Source organism: Oryctolagus cuniculus, chromosome 1 (assembly GCF_964237555.1).
Source record: "Oryctolagus cuniculus chromosome 1, mOryCun1.1, whole genome shotgun sequence".
Lineage (NCBI taxonomy): Eukaryota > Metazoa > Chordata > Mammalia > Lagomorpha > Leporidae > Oryctolagus > Oryctolagus cuniculus.
The window spans coordinates 22289206-22315638 of NC_091432.1; the positions used below are offsets into that span (position 1 = coordinate 22289206).

At 44.9% G+C, this 26433-nt stretch overlaps 1 protein-coding gene across 5 annotated transcripts in view; it reads right to left on the reverse strand.

Annotated features, from left to right (window-relative positions):
* Positions 1 to 25730, reverse strand: part of TTC17 (tetratricopeptide repeat domain 17) — a 147674-nt gene extending 121944 nt beyond the window's left edge. For 3 of the 5 annotated variants that reach the window (XM_002709063.5, XM_008269968.4, XM_017346076.3), the window contains exons 1-2: positions 25539 to 25729; positions 1313 to 1402 (exon numbers count right to left, since the gene is read on the reverse strand). In XM_002709063.5, the coding sequence (XP_002709109.1) occupies positions 1313 to 1402; positions 25539 to 25697 (249 nt within the window). In that variant the 5' untranslated portion in view covers positions 25698 to 25729. Of the gene's footprint in view, positions 1 to 1312; positions 1403 to 25538 lie in introns of all 5 variants that reach the window. The other 2 variants (XM_017346067.3, XM_070071410.1) reach the window with 1 other exon arrangement.
* Positions 25731 to 26433: the final 703 nt, after the last annotated feature.

Sequence of the window (26433 nt, forward strand, 5' to 3'; positions counted from 1 at the left end):
TACATAAATATGTAAATATACCAGCCTACATTTATGGAAGTGAAATATGGACTTTCACATTACTAGAAAATTAACGCTGACCTTTTTAACAGGTATGCCAGCTTTCAAGGCAATACACATGGGCTTTGCTTCTGGCTCTATCATATCTTGCTCTCCAAACTTAGAAAAATCACTGTCTTTGGGTCTAATTGTTTTCTTACCTCTAAAATGAGGAAGGAATTGGATTCCTTCCAGCTCTCAAGCATGCTGATTTTACTATTAGTACTCACTGTTCTCAACAGTTTGCTAACTTTGATTTTGCAATTTAGTTTTCTTGTTCTATAACTTAGACCTTGAAATTTGGATTCAATTAACATTATAACTTTTAAGCAGTTTTATGAGGAAAATACTAGTTTTTCAAATCACCAATACTGCTTGCTATTAAACAAAATCACTTTATCAAAATCAGTGATAGAAAAAGGTAAAAACTTATGCTTAATTTGTTTATTAAACAAAGAAAGTTTAGGCCGGCACCATGCTCACTAGGCTAATCCTCCACCTGCGGTGCCAGCACTCCGGGTTCTAGTCCCGGTTGGGGCACCGGTTCTGTTCTGGTGAGGTTGCTCCTCTTCCAGTCCAACTCTTTGCTGTGGCCCGGGAAGGCAGTGGAGGATGGCCCAAGTGCTTGGGCCCTGCACCCGCATGGGAGACCAGGAGGAAGTGCCTGGCTCCTGGCTTGGGATTGGCGCAGCATGCCCATTTCGGGGGTGAACCAATGGAAAAAAAGGAAGATCTTTCTCTCTCTGTCTCTCTCTAACTCTGCCTGTCAAAAAAAAAAAAAAAAAAAAAAAAAAAAAAGAAAGTTTCAGGCTTTCAAGATATGAAGTGATTAACACTTCTCACATCAACCATAAGAACGCAACAACAAGACTATAGTTTTTACTCCTTGAGAATGACCAAAAATTACATTTTTTTAGACCACCAAGACCTTTCTTTCTTTTCACACTTTACTCAGACTCTTCTAAGAATATCCCGAGATTACACACACTGGATACTTGATGGAAAAACTAAAACACAGAAACTCTGTTCAAGGATAAGCAAGTCAACAGTCAGACACAAATTCAGATTAGGACAGTCTATTTCTCTTACTATTGCTTAAATATCATTTTGGTAAGATGATTTAAAAGACAAATGACATACTAAAGGTAGTTATGTTTCTGCAAAAGTCAGAAGAATCAGGCTTAAGAAATATGATTTAGCTTTTCTTTGTACACAATAGCTCTGGCAAAATCCACTAAGTTTCAGCTTGATATTGCAGAGGAACATGTCTCACCTCCAATTCTTTGAGGTAGTTTACTGTTGTTTCTTGTCTCATTAATATGACTAAGTCATGGGGATGCTTCAAGTTCATTGGTGAATCTACCTGCAAGCAAGTAAGCAAAAATAAGTAATAAATAAAGAGAGAAATAAAAAGATTTCATTACTGTCAGTTTGGATTAATAAATTCTTCATTATGCTTCAAAGTATTATCTAGTCATCATTATAATCAGTGCAAATACTCAATAAAACTCAAAAGTCATCCCAGTTAAACTGTAGCATAGATGACAGAGAATGACAGAGTCAACAGCTGTCTGATAAAATCCAAATCTGAAGTAAATACTCTGATTTGACAGGTCATATAATAAATATTCAAAAAAAAGAAATATTACAAGGAATGAAGAATTAACTTCCTTAAGAGATGTGACTGTAATAATAGAAATATGATTGTCTTGTTCTGACAGCACAATCCATACCTGAAACGTTTGGAAGCATTAACAGAAAAATATGCCACAGCACCTATTATTGAAGGCTATTTGTACGAGTCATAAATCAAAGATAATATAAAGTAATCCTGATATATTATTTACAGCTCATGTTCTCTGGAATAATAGATCAAGAGACTATATTGCTGCAGATGTAGAGAAAATGAACCCTCATATAATTGTAACAGGCTTGTAAATTTGTTTTCATTGTTTGGAGGGTCAGCTGACAACATACATCAAAATGTTGGAAATACATATTCTTGATTTGGCAAAACAAACTCTAGGAAATGATCCTACTCACATTCCTAAACAAGTAGACAAAGTTATATGTAAGGATGCTCACTACAACACTTTTAAATGCATCAAATATTAGAAAGAACACAAGTCCACAATAAAGGAGTGGAGAGACCCACTGTCTAATGCAATGGGATAAAGTAGAAAATGTAACAGCCATAGTCAGCTGTCAGAATATATAAGCTTTACATAAGGAAGCCCAAGAAGCCCCAGACCATAAGAGGTAATGAATTCGTACATGACTCTTTCAAATACCTTTAAACCAGGTTTTTGGAAAAAAAAAATGGGGAGCAGAGTGGAAGAGAGGGGAAGAAAATAATGTGAGAGTATGGCATTCCCATTCTAATCTAATGAATTTGTTTTCCTGATATTTGGCAAATTGCAAAAATAATGAAAGGAGACACATAAAGATTTACATTAGAGAAATATCTCAAGTATAATCTTAGTTTTAGATTAAAAAATTACAAGGTAACCAGAGTTTTGACATTTTTGGATAAGACAGGTTTGCCAACATTCAACTGTAAAGAGATACTTTCCACTTCCTTAAAGCTTTTAGTTCACTAAAGATACATCAGCTGGATGAGGTACAAAGATAAAATTATTAGCAGAAGAAAGGGAGTCTACTAGCAGCTGTGTTTCCCTTTTTGAAGTGATAGCAATGGCATGGACCTATGCCAGATAAAAGCTGGTTGCAGAAAATTTATAGCTTGACAAATATTTTTACTGAGGTATCTTCAAGTTCTTGAAATTTCAGATTTTATAATCATTGGTAAATGTCAACTTGAATTTATCTCCTTTTGAATACCTTTCCTTATATCAAAATTAATAAACAGGGTATGTTTTACAACTTTGTAAGTATTATAGTATGCATTTAACTAGTGAAGGTTTATGAAGCTTCTAAAAGCCAGGCATATCATGGGGTGAAGGTTAATGTGAAGCCTACACACTACAATACATATGCAATATGTAAAGGAATTGTAATTTTTTTAATTGAATGTTTTTTTTATTTATTTTTTAAGGAATACAAATCTCATAAGTACAACTTTAAGAATAGTTATTCTTCCCACCATACCCACCTTACCACCCATAATCCCACTCACCTCCTGCTCCCTCTCCCCTTCCCAGTCCCATTCTCCATTAAGATTCATTTCCAATTAACTTTATACACAGAAGACCAACTCTATACTAAGTAAAGATTTCAACAATTTGCACACACACACAAAACTGTTTTAGAACTGCTTTACAGTTAATTCTCATAATACAACCTCATTGAGAGTGAGTAGTGCACAGTGACTCCTGTTGTTAATTCAACAATTACCACTCTTATGCATGACATCAGTGACCACCCGAGGCTCTTGACATGAGCTGCCTGGGCTATGGAAGCTTTTTTTTTTTTTTTTTTTTTTTTTTTTTTTTTTGACAGGCAGAGTGGACAGTGAGAGAGAGAGAGACAGAGAAAAAGGTCTTCCTTTTACCACTGGTTCACCTTCCAATGGCCGCTGTGGCCGGCGCACTGTGCTGATCCAAAGCCAGGAGTCAGGTGCTTCTCCTGGTCTCCCATGGGGTGCAGGGCCCAAGCACTTGGGCCATCCTCCACTGCACTCCCAGGCCACAGCAGAGAGCTGGACTGGAAGAGGAGCAACAGGGACAGAATCCGGCACCCCGACCAGGACTAGAACCCGGTGTGCCGGCGCTGCAAGCAAAGGATTAGCCTATTGAGCTGAGGTGCCAGCTGGAAGCCTTTTGAGTACACAAACTCCGTCAGTATTTGGACAAGGCCATAAGCAAAATGGAAGTTCTCTCCTCTCTTTAGAGAAAAGTACACCCTTCTTTGAAGGTCACTTCTTTCCACTGGGGTCTCACTCACAGAGATCCTTCATGTAGGACATTTTTTGCCACAGTGTCTTGACATTCCATGCCTGAAATGCTCTGATGGTCTACAAAAGCAAGTTTGAGTCAATCACTTTTCAATGGCCCTTTGTGACAAGAAATTGAACACTTCCAATATTAATTCAATCCTATATATGCAACTTATTCTCCAAATACAAAAAACTTTTGTACCTTTAAAAAAATAGTCATCCAAACGCATAAAAGCAACATGAGAAATTACACCCTTCTGCCAACAACAGTTTGAAATTGATGAATGAAGTATTTCATTATGGGGCTAGTGTTAAGCTGATGACTCAAACAGCAGTATCCCATATGAGTGCTTGTTCAAGTCCCTGCTGCTTCACTTCCTGTCTCCAGCTCCCAGCTAAGGCACCTAGGAAAGCAGAGGAAGACAGTCCAAGTACTTGGGTCCCTACCACCCATGTGGAAGATCCAAACAGATTTCCAGTCTCCTGGCTTCAGCCTGGCCCAGTCCCAGTTTTGTGGCCACTTGGGGAGTGAATTAGGGGATGGAAGATCTTTCTCTGTCTGCCACTCTGTCTCTATAACTCCACTTTCAAAATATAAATTATATCTTTTTAAAAAGATTTTATTTATTTATTTGCAAGGCAGAGTTACAGAAAGAGAAAGAGAGAGAGAGAGAGAGAATCTTACATCCGCTGGTTCACTCGCCAAATGGCCACAATGGCCAGAACTGGGCCAGGAGCCAGGAGCTTCTTCCAGGTCTCCCATGTGGGTGCAGGGGCCCAAGCAGTTGGGCCATCTTCTACCTCTTTCTCAGGCACATTAGCAGAGAGCTGAATAGGAAGTGGAGCAGCTGGGACTCAAACGGGCACCCATATGGGATGCCAGCACTGCAGGTGGTGGCTTTACCTGCTATGCTACAGTGCTGGCCCCAGTAAATAAATCTTTTTAAAAATCTTTCATTATGTCACACTCTATTAAAAATAACAAACTAGACGATAGAATTTCAGGGGTTTTCATTATAAAAAATGTTAAATTCTTGAAAGAATATATTTACCTAGATTGGTCACTACAAAATGCACAGATGTATCAAAATATCACACAGTACCTCATTAATATAATTTTTGTTTTATAAAATAAAAAATCATTTTAAAGTTAGAAACTAAGGACAGATATTTTTAATCTTTAATTCAGAATTCTAGATTATTTGGGCCTGGAATTGTGGCGTAGAGGTTAAGGCTGCCACCTGAAGTGCCAGCATCCCATACAAGTACTGGGTGTTCTACTTCCAATCCTGCTCCCTGCTAATGCGTCTAGGAAGGCAGTTGGAGATGGCCCAAGTCCTTGGGCCCCTGCACCCATGTGGGAGACCTGGATGAAGCTTCTGGTCTTGGCTTTGGCCTGGCCCAGCCCTGGCCACTGAAGTGAATTTGGGGAGTTAATTAGTGGATGGAAGATGTCTTAGTGGATGGAAGATGTCTCTCTCTCTCTCTCTGTGTTTGTGTGTGTGTATCTCCCTCTCTGTAACTCTTTCAAATAAATAAATAAATATTTAAAGACATAATAAGAAAGAATTCTAGATTATTAAAATATTATACTAAATGTCAGAAAAACAATTAAAACCTTCAAAGCCACCAAGATCTCACCTCTAGGTAAAAGCTGAAATGATCCCTAGTGGGTGGGTGCTTACAGTTTTTGCTACCCAGTACCCATATTCGCCTTCTTGTGGAAAAAGGATCTCTTGCTTCCTTTTCCACCTAGGAAGCCCTGGTCAGTGGATTTTTTCCCCCCTTGGTCATGGTGATTACTTCTGAGATGAGATATTAACCAACCAAGGTCAGCTGGAACTGAAGAGACTCCGGTCAAGAGTTTTTATCTGAGCAAGTGGGGACTAGTCTTGTATCCATAGGTGGCCTGAGAACGGGGTTGGGGCAGAGAAACTGTGAGAAAGAAAACCTATCACTGTTAAACTGTTTGAGCTCTGGATAAAACTGTATCTGTAGCACTTGGAATTTGCACAAACATTCCAAAGAGAACTACAATACAGAAGTGCTGACATTATTTGTAAATTTCTGTGTAAATTAAGGTCCTCTGCTTAAGACATCTTCTTACTATTGTGGCTCTTTTTTAAAAAAATTTTTCTGTGTGAGAAGCAGAGAGAAAGAGAGAGGAGAGGGGAGAGAGAGACACAGAGACAGAGAGAGATAGAGAGCAAGAATGAACACAGTAGCTCCTACCCGGTGGTTCACTCGCCAAAACTGAAACCAGGAGGCTCAGTCCAGGTGGCAGGGACCCAACTATCTGAGCCACTGCCTGATTCATCCCAGGTTAAACATTAGTAGGAAGCTGAATCTGTCACAGAACTTGGACTTGAACCCTAGCACTGTGATATGGGACATGGGTATCCCAACCAGCCTCTTAACCATGAGGCCAAAAGCTCACCCGTTTGCAGCTCTTTTAAGAGCCTTTGTACCTTTGCACATGCTGCTTCGGCGACTTGTGTGGGTCTCAGCCAAATTATGTGGCTCAGATAACACTTCTTTCCTGTAACCATTCTTCTCCTAAGCTCCACAGTACTTTACACACACTCTGTAATATTTATTACACTGTTTAATTACTATAATTTCTGTCTCCCAGAAACATTTTTATGTATTCCTCTTTCTCTCCTGTAATATGCTTTAGGGTACACTTCAGGCACTTAATACACTGCTGATTGCTAGATGCTCACTCTGACACCACATCTGTTGATATTCCTCCTCTATCTCCTAAGGCATTATCAGTCCCTCAGAGTGACCTGGAAAGGAGGTAAAGTGGCTAAACTGTCAGGATGGGAAACAAATTATGTCCTGTACCGGCCTAGGACCAGGTTGTGACTTTGAGGAATCACCTTGTCCCTCCCTAGGCATGGGTCCTCCTCTTCTATAAGCCACGGGGACTCAACTAAATGACTTCTAAAGCTCCCACCTCTATGATTTTCAAATCCCACCTTTATAAAAGATTTCACACTATCATAAAAGCATTCTGTTTTTACCAGGTTGATCTGTATCTCTGAAGTCTGATAATCCAATGAATGAAATTACCATTCTGTCGCTCCCCCTCTTCGTGGAGGAACGACACAGGACCCTGCGCTGTTCTTTCGTCTGCGCGGCCCTCCCCGGGTTTGCTGCTGGTTCTTCCCGGGTTGGCTACTGTCCCTTCCACCTCCGTGGAAGGGCAGTTCCCCCTGGCCACATTCCCCACTTCCGCAGGGGAGCGGCACACCGCTGGCCGGCTTTCTCGGGGGCTGCACAGGTGCTCCTTCAGCTAGATGTTCCCCTTAGATGTTCCTGGTGCATGCCGTCTCTCTCCTCCTTTATAGTCCTCCTCTGCCAATCCCAACTCGGCTGCCCACACGCCGAGTACGCTGCTCTCCAATCAGGAGCAAGTCCTACAGTTTATTGGTTGAACTGGAGGCAGCTGTGCGGAAGCTGTTTACTTCTCTCCCAGCGCCATATTGTGGGAGAGCAGATGCATAGAATAAGTCTTAATTCCAGTAACTCAGTCTAGTCCGAATTGCTCCCCACAGATCCCCCTTTCTTTTTATTTTTGGCGTTGATACGCGCCTGTCTTCGGTGTCCCGCGGCACACACTCTGCTCTACTTGCTAGAGTTGCCACAGGTTCTTACAAGTCCTATCAATCAGGCAAACCGAATCCGGGTCCTCTCTTCGCCATGTTGTGAGGAGGTTTTTAGGCGCTGATGCGTGCCTGTGTTCGGTGACCTGCGGCTCACACTCTGGTCGAGCCGCTTGCTGGTGCTTACCGCCTTAATCAGGCAGACCGAATCCAAGCTTTCTCATTGCCGTATTGTGGGGGAGACTTATTAGTGTTGGTTCGTGCCTATCTTCGGTGACCTGCAGCTCATACTCTGGTCGAGCTACTTGCTGGTGCTTACCGCCTTAATCAGGCAGACCGAATCCAAGCCTCCTAATTGCTGTATTGTGGGGAGGCCTTACTGATGTTAATTCGTGCCTGTCTTCGGTGACCTGCGGCGCATAAGCTGCTAGCCGCCCGCAGGTGCTCATCGCCTCACTTAATCAGGCAGACCGAATCCAAGCTTTCTCATTGCCATGTTGAGGGGAGGCCTTTCTATTTTTCTATTTCTCTATCTCCGGGCATTCCTATTTCTCCCATTTTACTTCTATCTTCCAGCATTCCTATTTCTCTCATTTTACTTCTAAACTTCTGTTTCTCTTATCCCCGCAGCTTCCCGCTCTCATTTTATTTCTAAACTTCTGTTTCTCTTATCCCCGCGGCTTCCCGGCTGCGCCCGCCCCGAGGCTGCTTCTCGGCAGCTTTCCGGCTCTGAGCCGCTTCAGCCCGCGCCTCTCTCATCTGCGCGGCTTCGCGGCTCTGCGCGGCTCGGCTTTGCGCGCACACTCCGCGGTCCCCGCGCTAGCCCCGCGTTCCCTATGTACTTGAGCCCCGCACGCTCTGTCTGCGCGCAGCAGCCTCCGCGAGTCACACAGCGTAGCTTACGTGTCCGCCACTAGCATTCAATCTAAGTTCCCCGGGCTAGCCTGGCGAATTCAACCCAGCTTACGTCTCTGCCCCACGATTTGGCTTCCCGTCCTTTGCTTCCCGGGCTAATCAGACGGATCCCAATCTGGCTTACATTTCAGCTTCTGGTTTCAACTTTTCGCCCCCTATTCCCGGGCTAACTTGAGAATCCCAAAGTGGCTTTCGTTTCCACCTTGGCCTGCCCCCCGCGGCTTCAATTTCCCTAACATTTTTCTCTACCCGGTATGTTTCCCCAAGCTTTCCTCCAACAATATTCCTCCCTCATTTCTCCTGGCCTCTCCCCACAGTCCGTATCCGAGTCTGTTTGTTCTAGCTTTCACTTTCGCTTTCGACCTTAGAGATTTCTCCCAGCTTCCCCCCGTAGTCCGTAGTCCGTATCTGAGTCTATGCCTAGGCTTTCAATAGCTTCTTCCGGCACCTTTTTCGTCCGGCTTTTCCCTAGGCTGTTTGCTAGTCTCTCTCTCCGATATTTTCCCAGTTCTTCCCGTTTCTTCCCTCCTAAGTTTCCTATCCGAGTCACGGCACCATTATGTCGCTCCCCCTCTTCGTGGAGGAACGACACAGGACCCTGCGCTGTTCTTTCGTCTGCGCGGCCCTCCCCGGGTTTGCTGCTGGTTCTTCCCGGGTTGGCTACTGTCCCTTCCACCTCCGTGGAAGGGCAGTTCCCCCTGGCCACATTCCCCACTTCCGCAGGGGAGCGGCACACCGCCGGCCGGCTTTCTCGGGGGCTGCACAGGTGCTCCTTCAGCTAGATGTTCCCCTTAGATGTTCCTGGTGCATGCCGTCTCTCTCCTCCTTTATAGTCCTCCTCTGCCAATCCCAACTCGGCTGCCCACACGCCGAGTACGCTGCTCTCCAATCAGGAGCAAGTCCTACAGTTTATTGGTTGAACTGGAGGCAGCTGTGCGGAAGCTGTTTACTTCTCTCCCAGCGCCATATTGTGGGAGAGCAGATGCATAGAATAAGTCTTAATTCCAGTAACTTAGTCTAGTCCGAATTGCTCCCCACACCATTCTTTCAGTTTCTCCTATGAATGCTTACTCACCCTGGGCAGGGACCAGCTCTAAAGTGTCAGATAGGGGTGGGCACTGTGGCTCAGCAGGTTAAGCCACTGTCTGCAGCGCTAGGACCCCAAATGGGCACCGGTTCAAGTCCTGGCTGTTCTACTTCTGATCCAGTCCCCTGCTAATGTGCCTGGAGAGCAGTGGAGGATCCAAATGCATGGACCCCTGACCAGCCCTGGCCTTTGTGGTCATTTGGGGAGTGAACCAATGGATGGAAGATCTTTCTGTCTCTGTAATTCAGACTTTCAAATAAATAAATAAACAATTTGAAATGATTCTTTCAAATAAATAAATCTTAAAAAATAAAGTGGCAGATAAAAGCTTCTATTAAGCTGTTAATTTATCAAATTAGCAGTGGCTACTTCTGAGCACTTAAGCTGTTTGCTGCAGCAAGGGGAGAGTTAGTCCTTTGTGTCCCTGTGCTACTCAATTCTAAACAGTTCAACTTAAAATTTTTTTATAACTTAAATATGTCACTATAAAAGGAAGTAATATAATACAGCTGATATCAAGAATAAAATAAAAATTACTTCAAATCTTAGAGATATCTGTTATCAGATACACATAATGTCAGGATAGCTTCTACACAACACACACACACGGCTATGTAGATAAATACTTTTACAAAATGAGAACAATATATTACTATATTGTATGCTTTTCCTCTGCACTCCTATATTTTATAAGACATCTTTCTCAGTAAATAGCTCCATATCTCGCATTTGTAGTGGTTAGTATTAGAGTTATTTGCCTAGATTTCTACTAATAAAAATTCAGGTTTTTAGTTTCTCTCCTTTTAACAATACTGTGATGAATCACTTAAACTTTTTTGTAAGCTGTCTGATTATTTCCTTCTGAGAAAGAGAACTGATAGGTTAAAAGGATTGTACTTTTAAATTTATATTTTCTAAAGTTTCATGCTCAAAGTGTTTGCCTTCTCATTTTCATGGTTTTTGGAAGATTGTTGAAAATGTGCACCCATAGTTGAGGTTAAGTGAAGGATACCCTACAGCAATTTTCTAGATTTGAACATTTACAATGTTGCAACCAACTCTATGAGAACGTGTACATCAAGCCATCACCATTATCCTCACTGATAAGAAAGTTAACAACCATTTTCAACAGGAACAACAAATGAACAACTTATAAAAGTGCTATCAGCTTCCATTTTCTAGTTTATGCCACCAGGAAATATACAAGTAACATAATGAATACAACAGACAATCTGCAACTAAGAAAGTGAAGCAATGGGTCAGTACACAAGGGTCGTGTGTTCTTGCCTGCTGTGGACACCATGATACTCTTGTACACACAAAGAGATAATGCAGCTGTGCAGGGAGAGCTGTAGTGCCTGTGACTCAGGAACGACTCTAGCTCTAGCAGCAAATACTCATCGAGCACAGTGACAGGCAGAGTAATGACCCAACAAAGACGTCCATGTCTTACTCCTCAGGACTGGTGAATACATGTCACATGGCAAAAGGGAATTAAAGATGTCAACACCGGGCTGACGTTGCGGTGCCAGTAGATTAAGCCTCCGCCTGCGGTGCCGACATCCCATATAGGAACCAGTCCTGGCTGCTCCACACTTCCAATCCAGCTTCCTGCTAATAGCCTGAGAAAGCAGTGGAAGATGGCCTGAGAAAGCAGTGGAAGATGGCTCAAGTGCTTGGGCCCCTGCACTCACGTGGGAGACCCAGAAGAAGCTCCTGGCTTTGGATTGACCCGGCTCTGGCCATTGCAGCCATTTGGGAAGTAAACTAGCAGATGAAAGATCTCTCTGTCTCTCCCTCTCTTTATCTGTAACTCTGCTTCTCAAATAAATAAATGAATATAAATCTTAAAAAATAAAGATGTCAATATGGTTAAGGTCACTAATCATATTATCTGAATTAAATAGAGCATAACCTAGATTAACAGGTGGGTCCAGTATAATCACACAGTCCTTATAGACAACAACAAAGACAGGGATGTGACTAAGGAAGAAAGGTCGGAGGGATGCAAGGTAGCTGGCTTTGAAGATTAAAGAAAAGGGGACCAAGAGCCGTGCAGCCGTTAGCAACTGGAAAAGGTAAGGAAATGAACTCTCTTCTGCTGTCCTCTTTCCTGACCCTGGCCTTGGGAGGAATGAGTTGGACACCTAACCAACATACTGAGACACAATAAATCTGTCTTGTTTTAAGCCACTAAGTTTCTCGTATTTTTTTTTTTATAACAGCAGTAATAAACTATTAGGAGCACACAGTAAGTACCAGCCCTAATCCTAGGCATTACAGTGATGAATAAAACAGGTGTGAGCTTGAAATGGGTTACCCATGTACTGGAGGACGGACATTAACGTCAATGTCAGAAATTGAACCCTAACAGCTTTATCATCACTCAGGTGCTGACAAACTCAAAATCCAGGGAATTATTTGGTATTTCATGCTGGAAATCCCTGCTCTAAAAAAAGAGATAACTGAATCCAGTTCAGCCTGATTACTCATCAAAACATAAGTGGTATCAACTGTGGAGCAAAAAGAAATCAGCACGACTCATCTCTTTTACTGTACTCCCACAAAGCGTAAAATAAACATTAATGAAAAGGTTTAATTTTTCTACAAAGATAAAACCAAACCGAAGTTTCTCTTTTGCTCTTTCTTTGACTGATGGCCATCCCCTTGTTTATGTAAGAGCAAAGGGTAAGTGGTCTCTCACTAGAATCCGATTAGGAGCAAGGGTTTTATGTGTCCTAAATTTTGCAGGACATTATCAAACACTCCTGATGCAGTTCTTTAGGAGGACAATTTGGTAATATCTAGGAAAACTAAATAAAATGCATTCTGTGAACCAGGTAGTTCTATCTTTAAAGTTTTATTTCACAGACTCAGAGAAGCATGCAGTGACATATACATGTTATAACAGCATTGTTTATGACAGTAAAAACCTGGAAACTACCTAAATGTCTGCCACTAGGAGACTAAATAATTTACAGACTAGCCATTCAACAGAATAGTATTTCTGACATTACAGATGTCTATACTGGGTCGGCACTGTGGTACAGTGGGTTAAGCCTCCACCTGTGGTGCCAGCATCCCATATGGGTGCCGGTTCGAATCCTGACTGCTCCACTCCATTTCTGATCCAGCTTGCTGCTATGGCCTGGGAAAGCAGAAGATGGCCCAAGTGCTTGTACCCCTGCAGCCAAGAGGGAAACTTGGAAGAAGTCTTATTTATCAGGTGACCATGAGATAAATGTTCCTGGTTGTGTGTTTATTTTTTTTAATTTATTTTTATTTTATTTTTTGACAGGCAGAGTGGACAGTGAGAGAGAGAGACAGAGAGAAAGGTCTTCCTTTTTCCATTGGTTCACTCTCCAGTGGCCGTTGCGGCTGGCGTGCTGTGGCCAGCGCACCGCACTGATCTGAAGCCAGGAGCCAGGTGCTTCTCCTGGTCTCCCATGTGGGTGCAGGGCCCAAGGACCTGGGCCATTCTCCACTGCACTCCCAGGCCACAGCAGAGAGCTGGCCTGGAAGAGGGGCAACTGGGACAGAATCCGGCACCCCAACCGGGACTAGAACCCAGTGTGCCGGCGCCACAAGGCGGAGGATTAGCCTAGTGAGCCTCGGCGCCGGCCTCTTGGTTGTGTGTTTAGAAGTCTGCAAATACACAGAAACTTTTAGGAAGAAGACACAAGAAACAGTTTACTGTGACTATCTCCAGGAAGTGTTATGGTAGTCATGAAACTTTCCTTTTTCATTTTATAACAGGCTGAGTAGTTTGGGGAAAAAATACTTTTCAACAATAATTATGTATGTTACAGTTTTTAACTCAATTATAAAACCAAAAGATTGGGGCTGGAGCTGTAGCATAGTGAGTGAAGCCGCCGCCTGCAGTGCCAGCATCCCATATGGGCGCCGGTTCAACTCTCCAAGCTGTTCTATTTTCGATTCAGCTCTTTGCTAAGGCCTGGGGAAGCAGCAGAAGATGGTCCAAGTCCTTGGGCCCCTGCACCCATGTGGGAAGACCCAGAGGAAGCTCTTGGCTTCAGATTGGCGTAGTTCTGGCTGTTGCGGCCAACTGGGGAGTGAACCAGCAGATGAAAGACCTATCTCTCTCTCTGCGTAACTTTCAAATAAATAAGTAAATCTTTAAAGACAAAGCAAAATAAAAAACAAAAACAAAAACACCTGAAGGACAGGTGTTTGGTGTAGCAGTTAAGACACTACTTGGGATGCCTTTTTTTTTTTTTTTTTAAGATTTATTTATTTATTTGAAAGGCAGAGCTACAGAGAGAGAGAGAGAGAGAGAGAGAGAGAGGTCTTTCATCCACTGGTTCACCCCCTAATTGGCCACAATGGCCGGAGCTACGCCAATCCGAAGCTAGGAGCTCCCTCAGTCTCCCATGCGGGTGCAGGGCCCCAAGGCCTTGGGCCATCTTCTACTGCTTTCCTGGGCCATAGCAGAGAACTGGATCAGAAGTGGAGCAGCCGGACCCACAGTGGCGATCATATGAGATGCCGGCACTGCAGGCGGCAGCCCTACCCACCACGCCACCGCACCGGCCCCAGGGATGCCTTTATTCTCTCTTGCAGTGCCCGGGTTCAAGTCCCAGCTCCACTCTCCATTCCAGCTTCTGCTAATGTGCATTGTGGGAGGCAGCAGGTAGGTTCAGGTAGGTAGGTTCCTGCCAAACACATGAGAGACCTGGACTAAGTGTCAGGCTCCTCTCTGGCCTGGCCCAGTCCTGGCTGCTGCAGACATTTGGGAAGGAAACCACTGAATGGGAAATTTCTCTCTGCCTTTCAAATAAAACAATCTTAAAAAAATGAAAAAAAAAAAAAAAACCTCTTATTTTGATGACTATTTCTTCCGCAGATAAAACTACAGAAAGATAAAAAAGAAATACTTTTTTATCTTCTACAGATAAAACTACTATCCCTCTTTGGTAGCAATGTTTAGAACTGCAGAAGAGAGAACAGGGTTTAGAATCATTAAATCTGGGCTTGAGTTACCTTTTGCCACTTCCTACCTGCATAGCCTTTGGCAAGGAGTTTAACCACACTCAGCCTAACTTTCTTTATCCAGTACTTCACAGGGTTTATACTAGGATAAAATGGTAACAAATATGAAAACACTTGTATGATGTTCATGAAGAATACTAAATTTTATAGAAAAGACTTATTTTTCTTCCTTCAAACATTTTTTTAGTTATTTATTTTCATTTTACTTGAAAGGCAGAGAGAGAGGGAGAGGGAGGGGGGAGGGAGAGGGAAAGAGAGAGATTGATTTTCCATATCCTGGTTTATTCCCCAAATGCTCCCAACAGCCAAACCTGAGCTAGGTGGAAGCTGGGAGCCAGGAACTCAACCCAGGTCTCTCACAGGGGTGACAGGGACTCAACTACTTGCATCATCCCCTGCTGTCACCTGGGGAACACATTGGAAGGAAGCCAGAATGGAAACGGAGCTGGGAACAGAAAGTGGGAACTCAAATATGGGAAGCAGGCATCCCAAGCGGTGTCTTAACTGCTCTGCCAAATGCCTGCCCGTAAATCGTCTTTAATACCAAACTCATCTGTTGCTATCCTAAATTACAGTCACTTCCATTCTATGACTATATAAAATACAAAATGTACAAAAAATTAAAAAATTAGAAAAACCTCCTTAGTTATTTTCAAAAGTTACACGCATGGGGGTGGGCGCTTTGACACAGTAGGTTAAGCCTCTGCCTGAGTCACCAGCATTCCATACAGGCGCCAGTTTGAGTCCCAGCTGTTCCACTTCTGATCCAGCTCTCTACTAATGGCCTGGGAAAACAGTGGAAGATGGCCCAAGTGCTTGGGTCCCTGTGCCCATGTGGGAGACCCAGAAGAAGCTCCTGGTTCCTGGCCCAGCTCTGACCATTGTGGCCATTTTGGGGAGTGGATGGAAGACCTCTCTCTGCCTCTCCCTCTCTCTGTCTGTAACTCTCTCAAACAAATAAAAAAAAAATCACTTTAGCTGCCCTGGGTAGAAGAGACTGTCTGAGGGCAAAGTGGATACAAGGGCACCAGTTAGGAAGCTGCTGTATAGGTTTGGGACAGAGAGGAAGGTAGCTGGACTAGGCCTGCAGAAGTAGAGGTGTAAAGTCAAGGCTGGACTTGAGATACATTTCAGAAGTAAAGTGGACAGGTGATTGCTAGGTTAGGTATGAGATGTGAGATAAAGAAAAAGCAAAAATGCTGCCAAGATTTTGGACCTCAGCAATCTGGTAAATGCGGGGAAATAGTTTGATAGAGTGAAAAATCAGGAGTTTAGGATAAAATGCATTTTTGATGTCTATGAGACAGCTAAGTGGAGATGTTCAGCAGTCAGGTGGATATATGTGAGGTCTTCAAGAAGTATTACAAAACTATACTTGGATCTCAAGGTTCTTTTTCACACCAAAATAAATTTATCTTTTAATGTTATTTTGCCACCAACATTTTGAAGTACCCTCATATAAGCTGAGCTCCAGGAGCAGCGGGACTGCAGATACGACTGGTGGATTCTCCGACTACATGTGATATTATTCTATGCCATGAGATTGCCTCGGAGCATCTGGGGAGCACAGGTCAGCCAGGAGAGAAGGGGGTCATCCACAGTCAGGACTCACCAACGGAAGAGGCATTCAGCAGAAGAGAGAGAGAGGGAAGCCATGGCCAAGGCTTCAGAAGAACAACCAGGAGTTTATGTCCTGGCAACCATGGAAAAGAATAGTTTGATAAGGTATGGGGACAAATGCTGGGTAGCTCAGAAGTGAAGTAAGATTACAGAGAACTGAAACTGGCAACCAGGCAGGCTTTGGATATTCTGACAAGAACTGTAGGGATGACAGACAGATTGGGAAGGGTTTATGAGAGAATGGGACAGGGCAGAGGGTGTGCGAGCGCAAGGACCCTTCCTGGGAGTCTGGCTATGAAAGAGCCACGCTCACAGCGGAAATCACCTTGGTTCTGGTTTTGCTTCTGCCATCTCGGAGCACAGCTGAGGTGCAGGTACTGCTCACTCCCTGCTCCCTGGCATTCGGGAGTGCAAAGCTGTTCTAATTTTTGACCTGAGCTGCTGGCAAGCCCTCTCATTCCTCACCGTCAGAACGCCTTCTGTTCCCTTCCTCCAGTGCCGCTTCTATGGTGTAACAACTGCTGAGCCCCACAGCTGATTCTAATCCCCCTCCACAGCCCAGCTGCCACTTCTCAGCTACCACGCCTCTGCTTTTTCAGATTTTTTTTTCTGACCTCCTTTTGTCTCTTCATACTTTTTGATGTCTGATCAATAAAGCTGACCATTTAGATGTACTATCAGCAACAAAAAGGATGATTTCTTTTGCACAGCAAATCTGGTCACAACAGACAGGCAAGAGGGGTCTCTCAAGTTACAGTTCTCACCTCTGTGCACCTTTTCTGAGGGCCTAAGGGCTGATTCACTGGTGAGTTACTCTGGGCTTTAAATGATTGATTTGAAAGGCAGAGAGAGAGAGAGAGAGAGAGAGGGAGAGATGGAGATCTTCCATCTGTGGTTCACTCCCCAGATGGCTGCATGCAACAGCCAGGGCTGGGCCAGGCCAAAGCTTGGAGCCAGGAACTCCATCCAGGTCTCCCACATGGAGACCTTGATGCCACTTGAGCCATCATCCACTGCCTTCCCAGGTGCATTAACAGGAAGCTGGAGTGAAAGTGGAGTAGCCAGGACTTGAACTGGCACTGATATGGGATGCCAGCACTGCAAGTGGCAGCTGTACTACTTGGAGCTTTAAAGATCATCCAGACGATTGAGGCTTTCTGTAAGCTAGGGGCCAGATGATTATCACACTAGTGGACAGCTTCAGTCAGACAGTGGTGAATTCCTAAACAGCAGAAACCACTTCTCAAACGTATTCCCATCATCCAGTCAAAAGACCCATGCTATGGCCCATTTGCTTTGGCGGTGTGAGAGATGCTGAAGGTTGAGATGGATATAGCCAACTCCAGGGAATATACAGTAGTTTTACAGTAGAGAATTTTCCTAATAGACATAGCATGGCGTGGTAAATGATATAGACTCAGGGCTGTAAGAGCTCAAAGAAACTACAGCTTATCTGGGCATCATGGAAGCATCGCTGAGAAAGCACACTGGTTTTAGGGGAAAGAACAACATGTTCAAAGACCCAAAAGCAGGTGAGAACACGGCATATTTGGGTGCCACTCACAAAAGCTAAGTATGGTCACCAGTGGTATGTGTATGTTATTCTGAAGGAAGGGTGGGACACTCAAGGGCAACCAGAGATATGCCTAGAGAGAAGGAAAGGCCAGGTCATAAGACATGCTAAAGAATTTAGACCAAGGGGCTGGCGCCTGTGGCATAGCAGGTAAAGCTGCCACCTGCAGTGCCGGCACCCATATGTGCGCTGATTTGGGTCCCGGCTGCTCCACTTCTGATCCATCTCTCTGCTATGGCCTGGGAAAGCAGCAGCAGATGTCCCAGGGCCCCTGAACCCACCTGGGAGGCCTGGAAGAAGCTCCTGGCTCCTGGCTCTGGACTGGCCCAGCTCTGGCCATTGTGGCCATTTAGGGAGTTCACATGCTAGAAGCTTGGTCCTCTGTGCAGCAATGTGAAGGTGGCAGAACCCTTAAGAGGTAGGGCCTCATGGGAGGTAATTAAGCCATAGAGGACACTGCCCTTGGATGGGATTAAGGCAGCCCTCACAGGATCTAAGCTCTCAAAAAAAGTAGGTTATTGGGGCTGGTGCTGTGGCATAGTGGGTAAAGCTGCCGCCTGCAGTGCTGGCATCCCATATGGGGTCTGGTTCGAGTACCGGCTGCTCTACTTCCCATCCAGCTCTCTGCTCTGGCCTTGGAAAGCAGAAGAGGTCCACATCCATAGGACCCTGCGCTTGTGTGGGAGACCCGGAAGAAACTCCTGGCTCCTGGTTTTGGATCGGTGCAGCAGCGGCCGTTGCGGCCAATTAGGGGATGAACCAGTGGATGGAAGACCTCTCTTTCTCTGCCTCTGCCTCTCCTTCTCTCTGTGTAACTCTTTCAAATAAATAAATAAATATATTTTTTAAAAAAAGTAGGTTATTACAAAGAGAAGACAGTACCTCCCCAGCCCCTGGCTTCCTGATTTGCCAATGACCCTCTCCCTTTCACATACATTCACACCATGATGCCATGCACCACACCCTGATAAGCCAGGAGAGTCCTCACCAAGAGGCCAAACAGGGCCACGCCTGATTTTGAACTTTGTCTCTAAAACTGTCAGCTAAGTAAGCCTCTATTTTTTTTTTTAAATGTATGTATTTTAGAGACAGACACAGAGCACACTTCATCTGCTGTTTCCTTCCCAGATGCCTGCAGTGACCACCGGCCTGTGCCAGGATCCTGGAACGCAATCCAGCTCTCCCACATGCAGAGACCCTAGAACTTCAGCCTTCATTGCTACCTCCCAGGTTCTGCTTGGTGGGAAGCTGGAGTCAGGAACTGCCGTCAGGCACTCTGGTGTGGAACACAGGCATCTGAACTCTGGGCTAAGTAATGGCTGCCTTTTCTTTATAAAGCGCACAGCTTCAGGTACTGCCTCATAATGTTCCAAACTGTAAAAAAGATAGTTTTCCCTGAGGAGTTGGGGGGGGGGGCTTCACTTTATTACTTCACATAGTCCCTTAATGTCAGTCATTTGTTTTTTACAAATGCCATGTGTTACTTTTGTAATACAACTTTTTAAAAAAATATTTATTTGAAAGGCAGAGTGATAGAAAGAGGGAGAGAGGAAGAGGAGACAAAGAGAGACCCATCCTCCATTTGCTGGTTCACTCTCCAAATGGCTGCAACAGCTGGGGTTGGGCCAAGCTCAAGCCAGGGGCTGGAAACGCCATCTGGGTCTCCCACGTGGGTGGCAGGCAGCCAGGCACTTGGGACATCTTCAGCTGCTTTCCCAGGTGCAATATCAAGGACCTGGATAGGAAGTAGAGCAGCGGGGTCTAATGGGATTCTGGCATCACAAGCAGTGATTTTTAAATTAAGAGAAATTTTTAAATTAAGAGAAAGGAGGTTTTAAAGATTGCTTTAACTGCTTTGTGGAGAATGGATTGGAAGCAGGGCAAGACTAGGGGCAGGGAGAGCAGTTAGGAAGCTGTGGCAATAACTAGGTGGCCTAAATTAGAGTAACAACAGGGGATATGGGAAGAAATCGATATCAGAAGGTACAATGGAAAGATCTTGGTAAGGAAGAGGGAGGAATTTAAGAAGACAGCTAGATTTCTCGTATGGACATAAGGGGGGATGATGAATGTTGATGTATTTCATTAAATTAAAGAAATGGGTCAGGACACATGTTTAGGGATAAAACTGTTTTCAATTTGGTCACCTTTAGACTGAAGCACCTAAGGGATAGTCACATGGAATTATGAGTTAATATTAAAGGTCTTAAATCTATAACTCTGCAGAAAAAAAATCTTGAGTTGCAGAAAGAAATGTGGATATTCTTGGCATAAACAAGACAGGACGAGGTTGCCCAGGTGTATACAGAGAGCAAAGAGAGAAGGCTGGAATGGCAATACTTAATGAATTTCTCAAAATGATCTGTGGCCTACTTGTATTGTCTCTGGAGGAGTTAGATAAAAATGTGGAACCCGTGGCTCCACCACCCATCTACTGAATCTGACCCTCTGACCTGGGAACCTGCAAATGAAGCCAGCACCTCCTGATTATCTGTGTGCAAAGGAGAGCATGAGAAGCACTCATCGGGGGGATGAGTAGAGGACGGGGGCGGGGAGGGAGTTTAGGACAGAGCTGAGATTCCCCCTAAAGTATAGTGAGACTCTCGGGTCATGGCATCCAACAGAAAAGGGCACTTCCCCCACAGCATAATGGGCTGGCGAAGATCAAGCAGTCAAGAAACATTTTTTCAGTGAGTGATTGGGAAAACTATCTGAAGTTGTAATTTACCTCTGTATAAATCCAAGCTCCTCTTACTATAGTATAAACAAACTATTACCTGGGTAATTTAGAAGAAGAAAAATGGTAATGGACAACATCTGAAAAAATGGGCTGAATGAGAATCACTTTGATGCCAAGGGCGAGCTGCAAAGGTTTAGCAGGCATCTAGCAACTTGGTGAATAACCACCAGGACCTCCCCGGGCTAGATAAATCCCTGAAGTGTACACACACAGAAACAGAGCTCTGTGACAAAACACACTGAAATAAAGCCATCAGTTTCACTGGGTCATGTGAATGCTCTCCCAGATTAATCAAATTACTTACATCAGACCAAAACGAAACCACTGGTTCAATTACACGTTAATAAAGACCATCCGAGTTTGCGGAACTGAATCTGACAGCTCTCCTTTGGGTCAGAATTGCTGAAGCAATCACTCAGCACACAAATCTCTGTCAAGGCTTGGGAGCATTCGTCAGCAATTTGTCAGAATTCTGAAGACATCTCCCTGATCGGAAGCAACAGGAACAGCCACCAAACCGAATTCACACTTGGGCCCTTCCCCTGCTCACTTAGCCCTAATCTGCAGTCAGCATAAAACATTATGAAGAGTTTAGTAAAGCAAACTGGACGGGAAAAGACACTGACTGTATTGAGAGAGAAAAACACGCTTTGCACTTAGTACAAAGTGCTCATTTGCATGCAGCTGCAGACCAACACGTTGTACTTATTGCTTATCACTAAATGTCGCCCACTAGTTGAGTGAGTTTGGGTGGTTTTCTCCCTATGAGTCCTATCACGTATTCTTTAGGAGTCTGTCCATGGGCAGGAGTTTGTTGCAGCAGTTAGGATGCCACTTGCAAGGCCTGCACCCCATATCAGAGTGCCTGGGGTTCAGTCTTGGCTCCACTTTTAATTCGTTTCCTGCCAATGTGAAGTGCTTAGATCCCTAGCATCCACAGGACAGACCAGGAGACCTGACTCCTGGTTTTAACTGGCCCAGCTCTTGCTGTTGCAGGTATCTGGAGGAGAGAACCAGTGGATGGGGACCCTCTATATGTATCTCTGCCGTTCAAATAAAATGGAAATTAAAAAAAAAAAAAGAATTTTTCCAAACCTAAAACCCTACAGTAACAGGACTGGAGGAAAGGAAAATAGTGGCCAAGAAAATAAATGTTACAATTTATAATAAATGTAACGATAAATGTTACAAGAGAGTTGATAAAGGTGATACTGTTTACTTAAAACTTTACACCTCCATTTACTGAGAAACAGACTATCCTAGGCAATAAACCCAAGTGGCAGAAGCAGCACTTCTTGATTTAATAATTCTACAACTACCAAACTAGTAATATTTTAAGATTTAATCTGCTAGTTAATAATTTAGAAAACGAAACATAAAACTCTCCACGGAAATGGTGTGATATATAGTGGTTAGGGTCTTAGGCTAATTTACAAAAGTTTATTTAACCTTTAACATAGGGAACTGCTAGACACTTTTTGACAAAAATAGAAAATAGATGTTGCCATACTAGTGATTAAGTGAAAAGAACATCAAAATCAAACAAAAAATATTTGTCTTGAAGCTTATTCTTCATAAAGTCAACCAAGTGATAATCACCCACTGGTCTGCCCACATTACACATCCTCCCTCCAAGTAGATTATCACAGCGCACGCAAGTCTCTGGACCCCAGGATGAGGACCGATGCTTATGTAAAATGAGACACTCTTACTGGTTTCCAGATACAGGGGACACTGGGGGATCAGAGGTAGGACAGAAAAGCACAGAACTGGAGAGAAGTGGAGGGGCCTTTTCTTAGCTGTCCCCTGATCACAGTGGGTAAGAAACTTAGTGACTAGAGTGTTCTCTTCACATCCAAGCCCCACAATTCCCTGGACCACACTTCCTGGGCATTCTGTGCACTTCAGGAAACACACAGCCTAAAAACTGGGGAAGGAAGCTCCCTAGCTGAGGCAGGGATTGTTAAGAGACAATTCCTGAACTGCTGGACCCTGTTGCTGCCTGGATGGTGCAGAGGCTGCCTGAGGGAGCCTGAACTCCTCGCTCTGCCTGAAGCACATTTCAACCCACCTCAGGATGCATGCTCTCAAGTCTGCAGTGTGTCACTGATGGCTGCCTATCTGGTGTACGCTATTGCTTGAAATATAAAAGCGAGGGGCTGGCGCTGTGGCTCACTTGGTTAATCCTCCCCCTGTGGCACCGACATCCCATATGGGTGCTGGGTTCTAGTCCTGGTTGCTCCTCTTCCAGTCCAGCTCTCTGCTGTGACCTGGGAGGGCAGTGGCGGATGGCCCAAGTGCTTGGGCCCCTGCATCCGCATGGGAGACCAGGAAGAAGCACCTGACTCCTAGCTTCGAATTGGCACAGCGCTGGCCGTGGTGGCCATTTGGGGAGTGAACCAACAGAAGGAAGACCTTTCTCTCTGTCTCTCCCTCTCACTGTCTGTAACTCTACCTGCCCAAATATATATATATATATATATATATATATACACATATATATATATATATAAATAAATAAAATTGAATGAATAGTCACTTCCCCTGGGAAGGACCACTTATAACTACAATGATGGGAAATATCCCTAGTTAAATCTGTATTGTGGGCATTTCAGGGTTTAGTCAATGAGTACATATGAATGCTCACTGTGGGAAACAGTGACCTATTTCACCTAACTTAAACAGGTTTCAGTATCAGAGAGCTTCAGGAGGTATTTGCCACTCGGATTTTCTAAGATCTGCTTTTTCAGTTTGCCCTTAGCCCCTTCCTTGATAATAAGTCACTTTAAAATTGAAATTGAAATCATATGCTGCTCTCAAATTTTATAACCATGAATAAGTAACAGGACTTTGATATGTCAGTTGGCACATAGTACAAATACATATTCCAAGCTTTTAATTAATTGTTTCTGAGCACACAAATAGATCTACAGTATTCCCAAATCCCTGGGATCTTTTCATTCCAAATGTGATAATGAACTTACAATCTAAACAGAGCCTGGGTTCTAGCACTGTCAGGAAGGAAGCGTGAGCAGCACAGTCATCGGAGTGTAACTCAGGCCATGGTATCCAACTCAGTTATCTAATTTACACGCAAGCTCTTCCCTCAGATCAAGTCCGACTTCCTTTCCCTGACTTCTTACTGCTACACTGTAGGCACCAACTTTGTCTTCTGGTATAAAATTTCCTGGGCTGTCTGAATTTAACAGTGCCAGTGTTATGTATACAAAGCACTGGAAAAGTCAATGAAAACTTGCTTTCTTAACTTCAAGCCTAACTATTTACTGCAGGGGTGACCTGGCAGAGATCCAGAAGATTCTTCAGACTCCCCCTTCTCTGAGGCAAGTTACCAGTAACCCCTACTTTTCCCCCACTAAGACCTAAGGCATCATTACCCAATGTGCAACAGAAGGAATCTGTGAAAGAACAAGATTGAGATCAGATTCTACTCTCACACTGCAGTGTTTAGAGTATACATAATGCATTTCCACCAGCTTTCATTTTTCAGATCGGCTACTTTCTCAGCTGAGTGGCAGGACACCAAAATCGGAAGGAGAAGTCAATGTCACCGAGTATAAATAGCTGTGGCCAATAACAATACTGCAGAAGGGCCAATAGGAGAAGGACTCCCCAAACTGCAGCAGCACTGACTTAATTCCATGTCTCCTTTCACGAGGGCCTGGGAAAAACCACCACTAGGAAACAGAAAGAACTCACATAAGATTTCCAATGTCAGATTCCGATTTCTTATGTCCAAAAAAGATGAACTTAGTGTGTCCCTGAGGTTTCTGAAACACACATGTACTTTAAGTCTCACTGATGGCCAAGTAAAGGAAACCTTTTCTAATGGAACTCAGATACAGAGGTAATGCTATCCAAAGGAAGACAATATTCTCATGTACACTGATCACCACTCGTGAACACCACAGCTGTCTTTTAAATTATGTTTAACATGCTCCTTCTACTTGAGATAAAATCTGCCACCCTATGGCAAAGCTACATGTAAACTCTGCATTAAAAGTAAGCTTTGCAACTTATCCATCACCATTCACTGCACACAATCCAACGGACCAGTGCTTTGCTAGGGCACTGTTTTGAGATCCATAGGCTGCACTGCATAAGACACACACTTCACTCTCTAAACGTTTGCTGGACATTTCAGTTTTACTTTTAAGCGCTGGAAGTCACTGAGTTTACCAGGATTCTGTAGCAGAACACACACATACACTTTAGCTAACAGCAGCGTTCACAAAATGCGGGCACTCATAAAGTTATATAAGAAAAGCAGTCTCTCCCGGAGAAATGACCTCAGGCACACACACAAGAATCCAGTAAAACGCATATCCTTCCAAGCGGGGCTGGGTCACAGGGACTAGGTAAAGAAATAATGCAAAGTACACTGGGAATCGAGGACCGTGCAAACGGAAAAGCTGCAAGCGATGCCTCCAAAGGCATCTTCCAGCATTCCTTGGGTAGGTAGGAGAGCGCGTGTGAGTTCTCCAAAGAGCCCAGCTGACGGGGGTCACGGTGCACACGCCACAGCCTCCAGCGATTTCCACCAGGTGGGAGAGGAGCAGGGTGGGGAGCAGCAGGAATTGGTCCTCTCGGGGACGAGGAGCGCCGAGGCTGTCGACTGGGACTCGCCGCCCTGGGACTCGCGCACAGCCCAGCGCTGCCACCTGCTTTCCCACTTCTTCGGGGAGGGCTGCTGACGCGTGGGCCCGGGAGGCACGAGAAGCAGGCATGGTGAATCTGACATTTCTAAACCCCGAGCACAAGCCGAGGTCCCCAGGGCCCAGCCCCCAACAGCCGGGACACTGTCCCCCGCGAGTGCAAGGCACAGAACTTCCACGCGGTCGAAGCGAGGGCCAGGAGACAAGTGGGGAGGGGCGGCGCCGGCTTCGAGTGCACCGGGCGCGGGGGCCGCGGGCCCGGGCCAGAGGTAAGGTAAGCTGTGGGCGGGGCCGCGCGGAGCCAAACAGCCTGGGGCCGGGGCCGGGGCATCCCCCCGGGGCGAGGGCGAGGGCGAAGACCGACGCTGTGGCCGCTACCTGCTGCTGGATCTTCCCGTCCTCCGTGACGACCCAGTGCGTGGTGGCCAAGGCCCCTCGCGCTGCCACACTCAGCAAGGCAGAAAGGCTGAGGAGCCAGCCCGGGCCGGAGCAAGGTAGCAGCTCGCACCGGCCGCGGACCCCTACTGCCGCCGCCATCTTGCCCCCCCGGCTCGGCCGCTCACACCGGAAGCGGAAGCAGCTCCGTGCCGCCCGCCATCTTGGGGAGGTCTAGCGCTGGAGGCGGCGGAGGCGGAGTCGCGGCCGCGAGGGCCTTGCGGGCCGTGTCTTTTCTCTGCGTCTGTTTGGCGGCTGGGAAGCGCTGCCTCCCGTGCCTCGACCCGCCGAGCCTCGGGTCTGGGGACCGCTTTTTTGTTGTTGTTATTGTTTTGTATAGGTAACCCCATCTCGGAGCGTGGGAACCGGAGGGAAATGAAAGCAAGCGGCTTTAAGTGGCGCTGAAGCCGAAATGAGAAGATGCAGTTTTTAAATATTTTTTTAAAAGAAGTTTTTATTTCTTAAAATAAGATTAAAAAGTTGGTAAGCCAAACGTGTGGTTTCGATCCACGTAAAGGAAGAGAGGCGTTACCGTTTTAAAAACTTTTAAACAGCGGACGGTTCTGCAGGGGCAGCGCTGACAGCTCTAATGCGGACCACGGAAGGAATTTAAAAGCTCTCGTTACCCATTTTATTTTACCCACTGTATGTTCAATATGAAATTATAAGTTGTTAGGTTATTTTTAACCAAGTCTTGGAAATCGGTTTTGCGGACAGCTCATCCCTGTTGGAGGCCAGATTTCAGAGGCTCAGTGGCTACCAAAAGGAGCAGCCGTCTAGGTCAGCAAACCAGGTGCGCTGGCATCACCGGGAAGCTTGTCAGCCAGCCTCCGCTCTT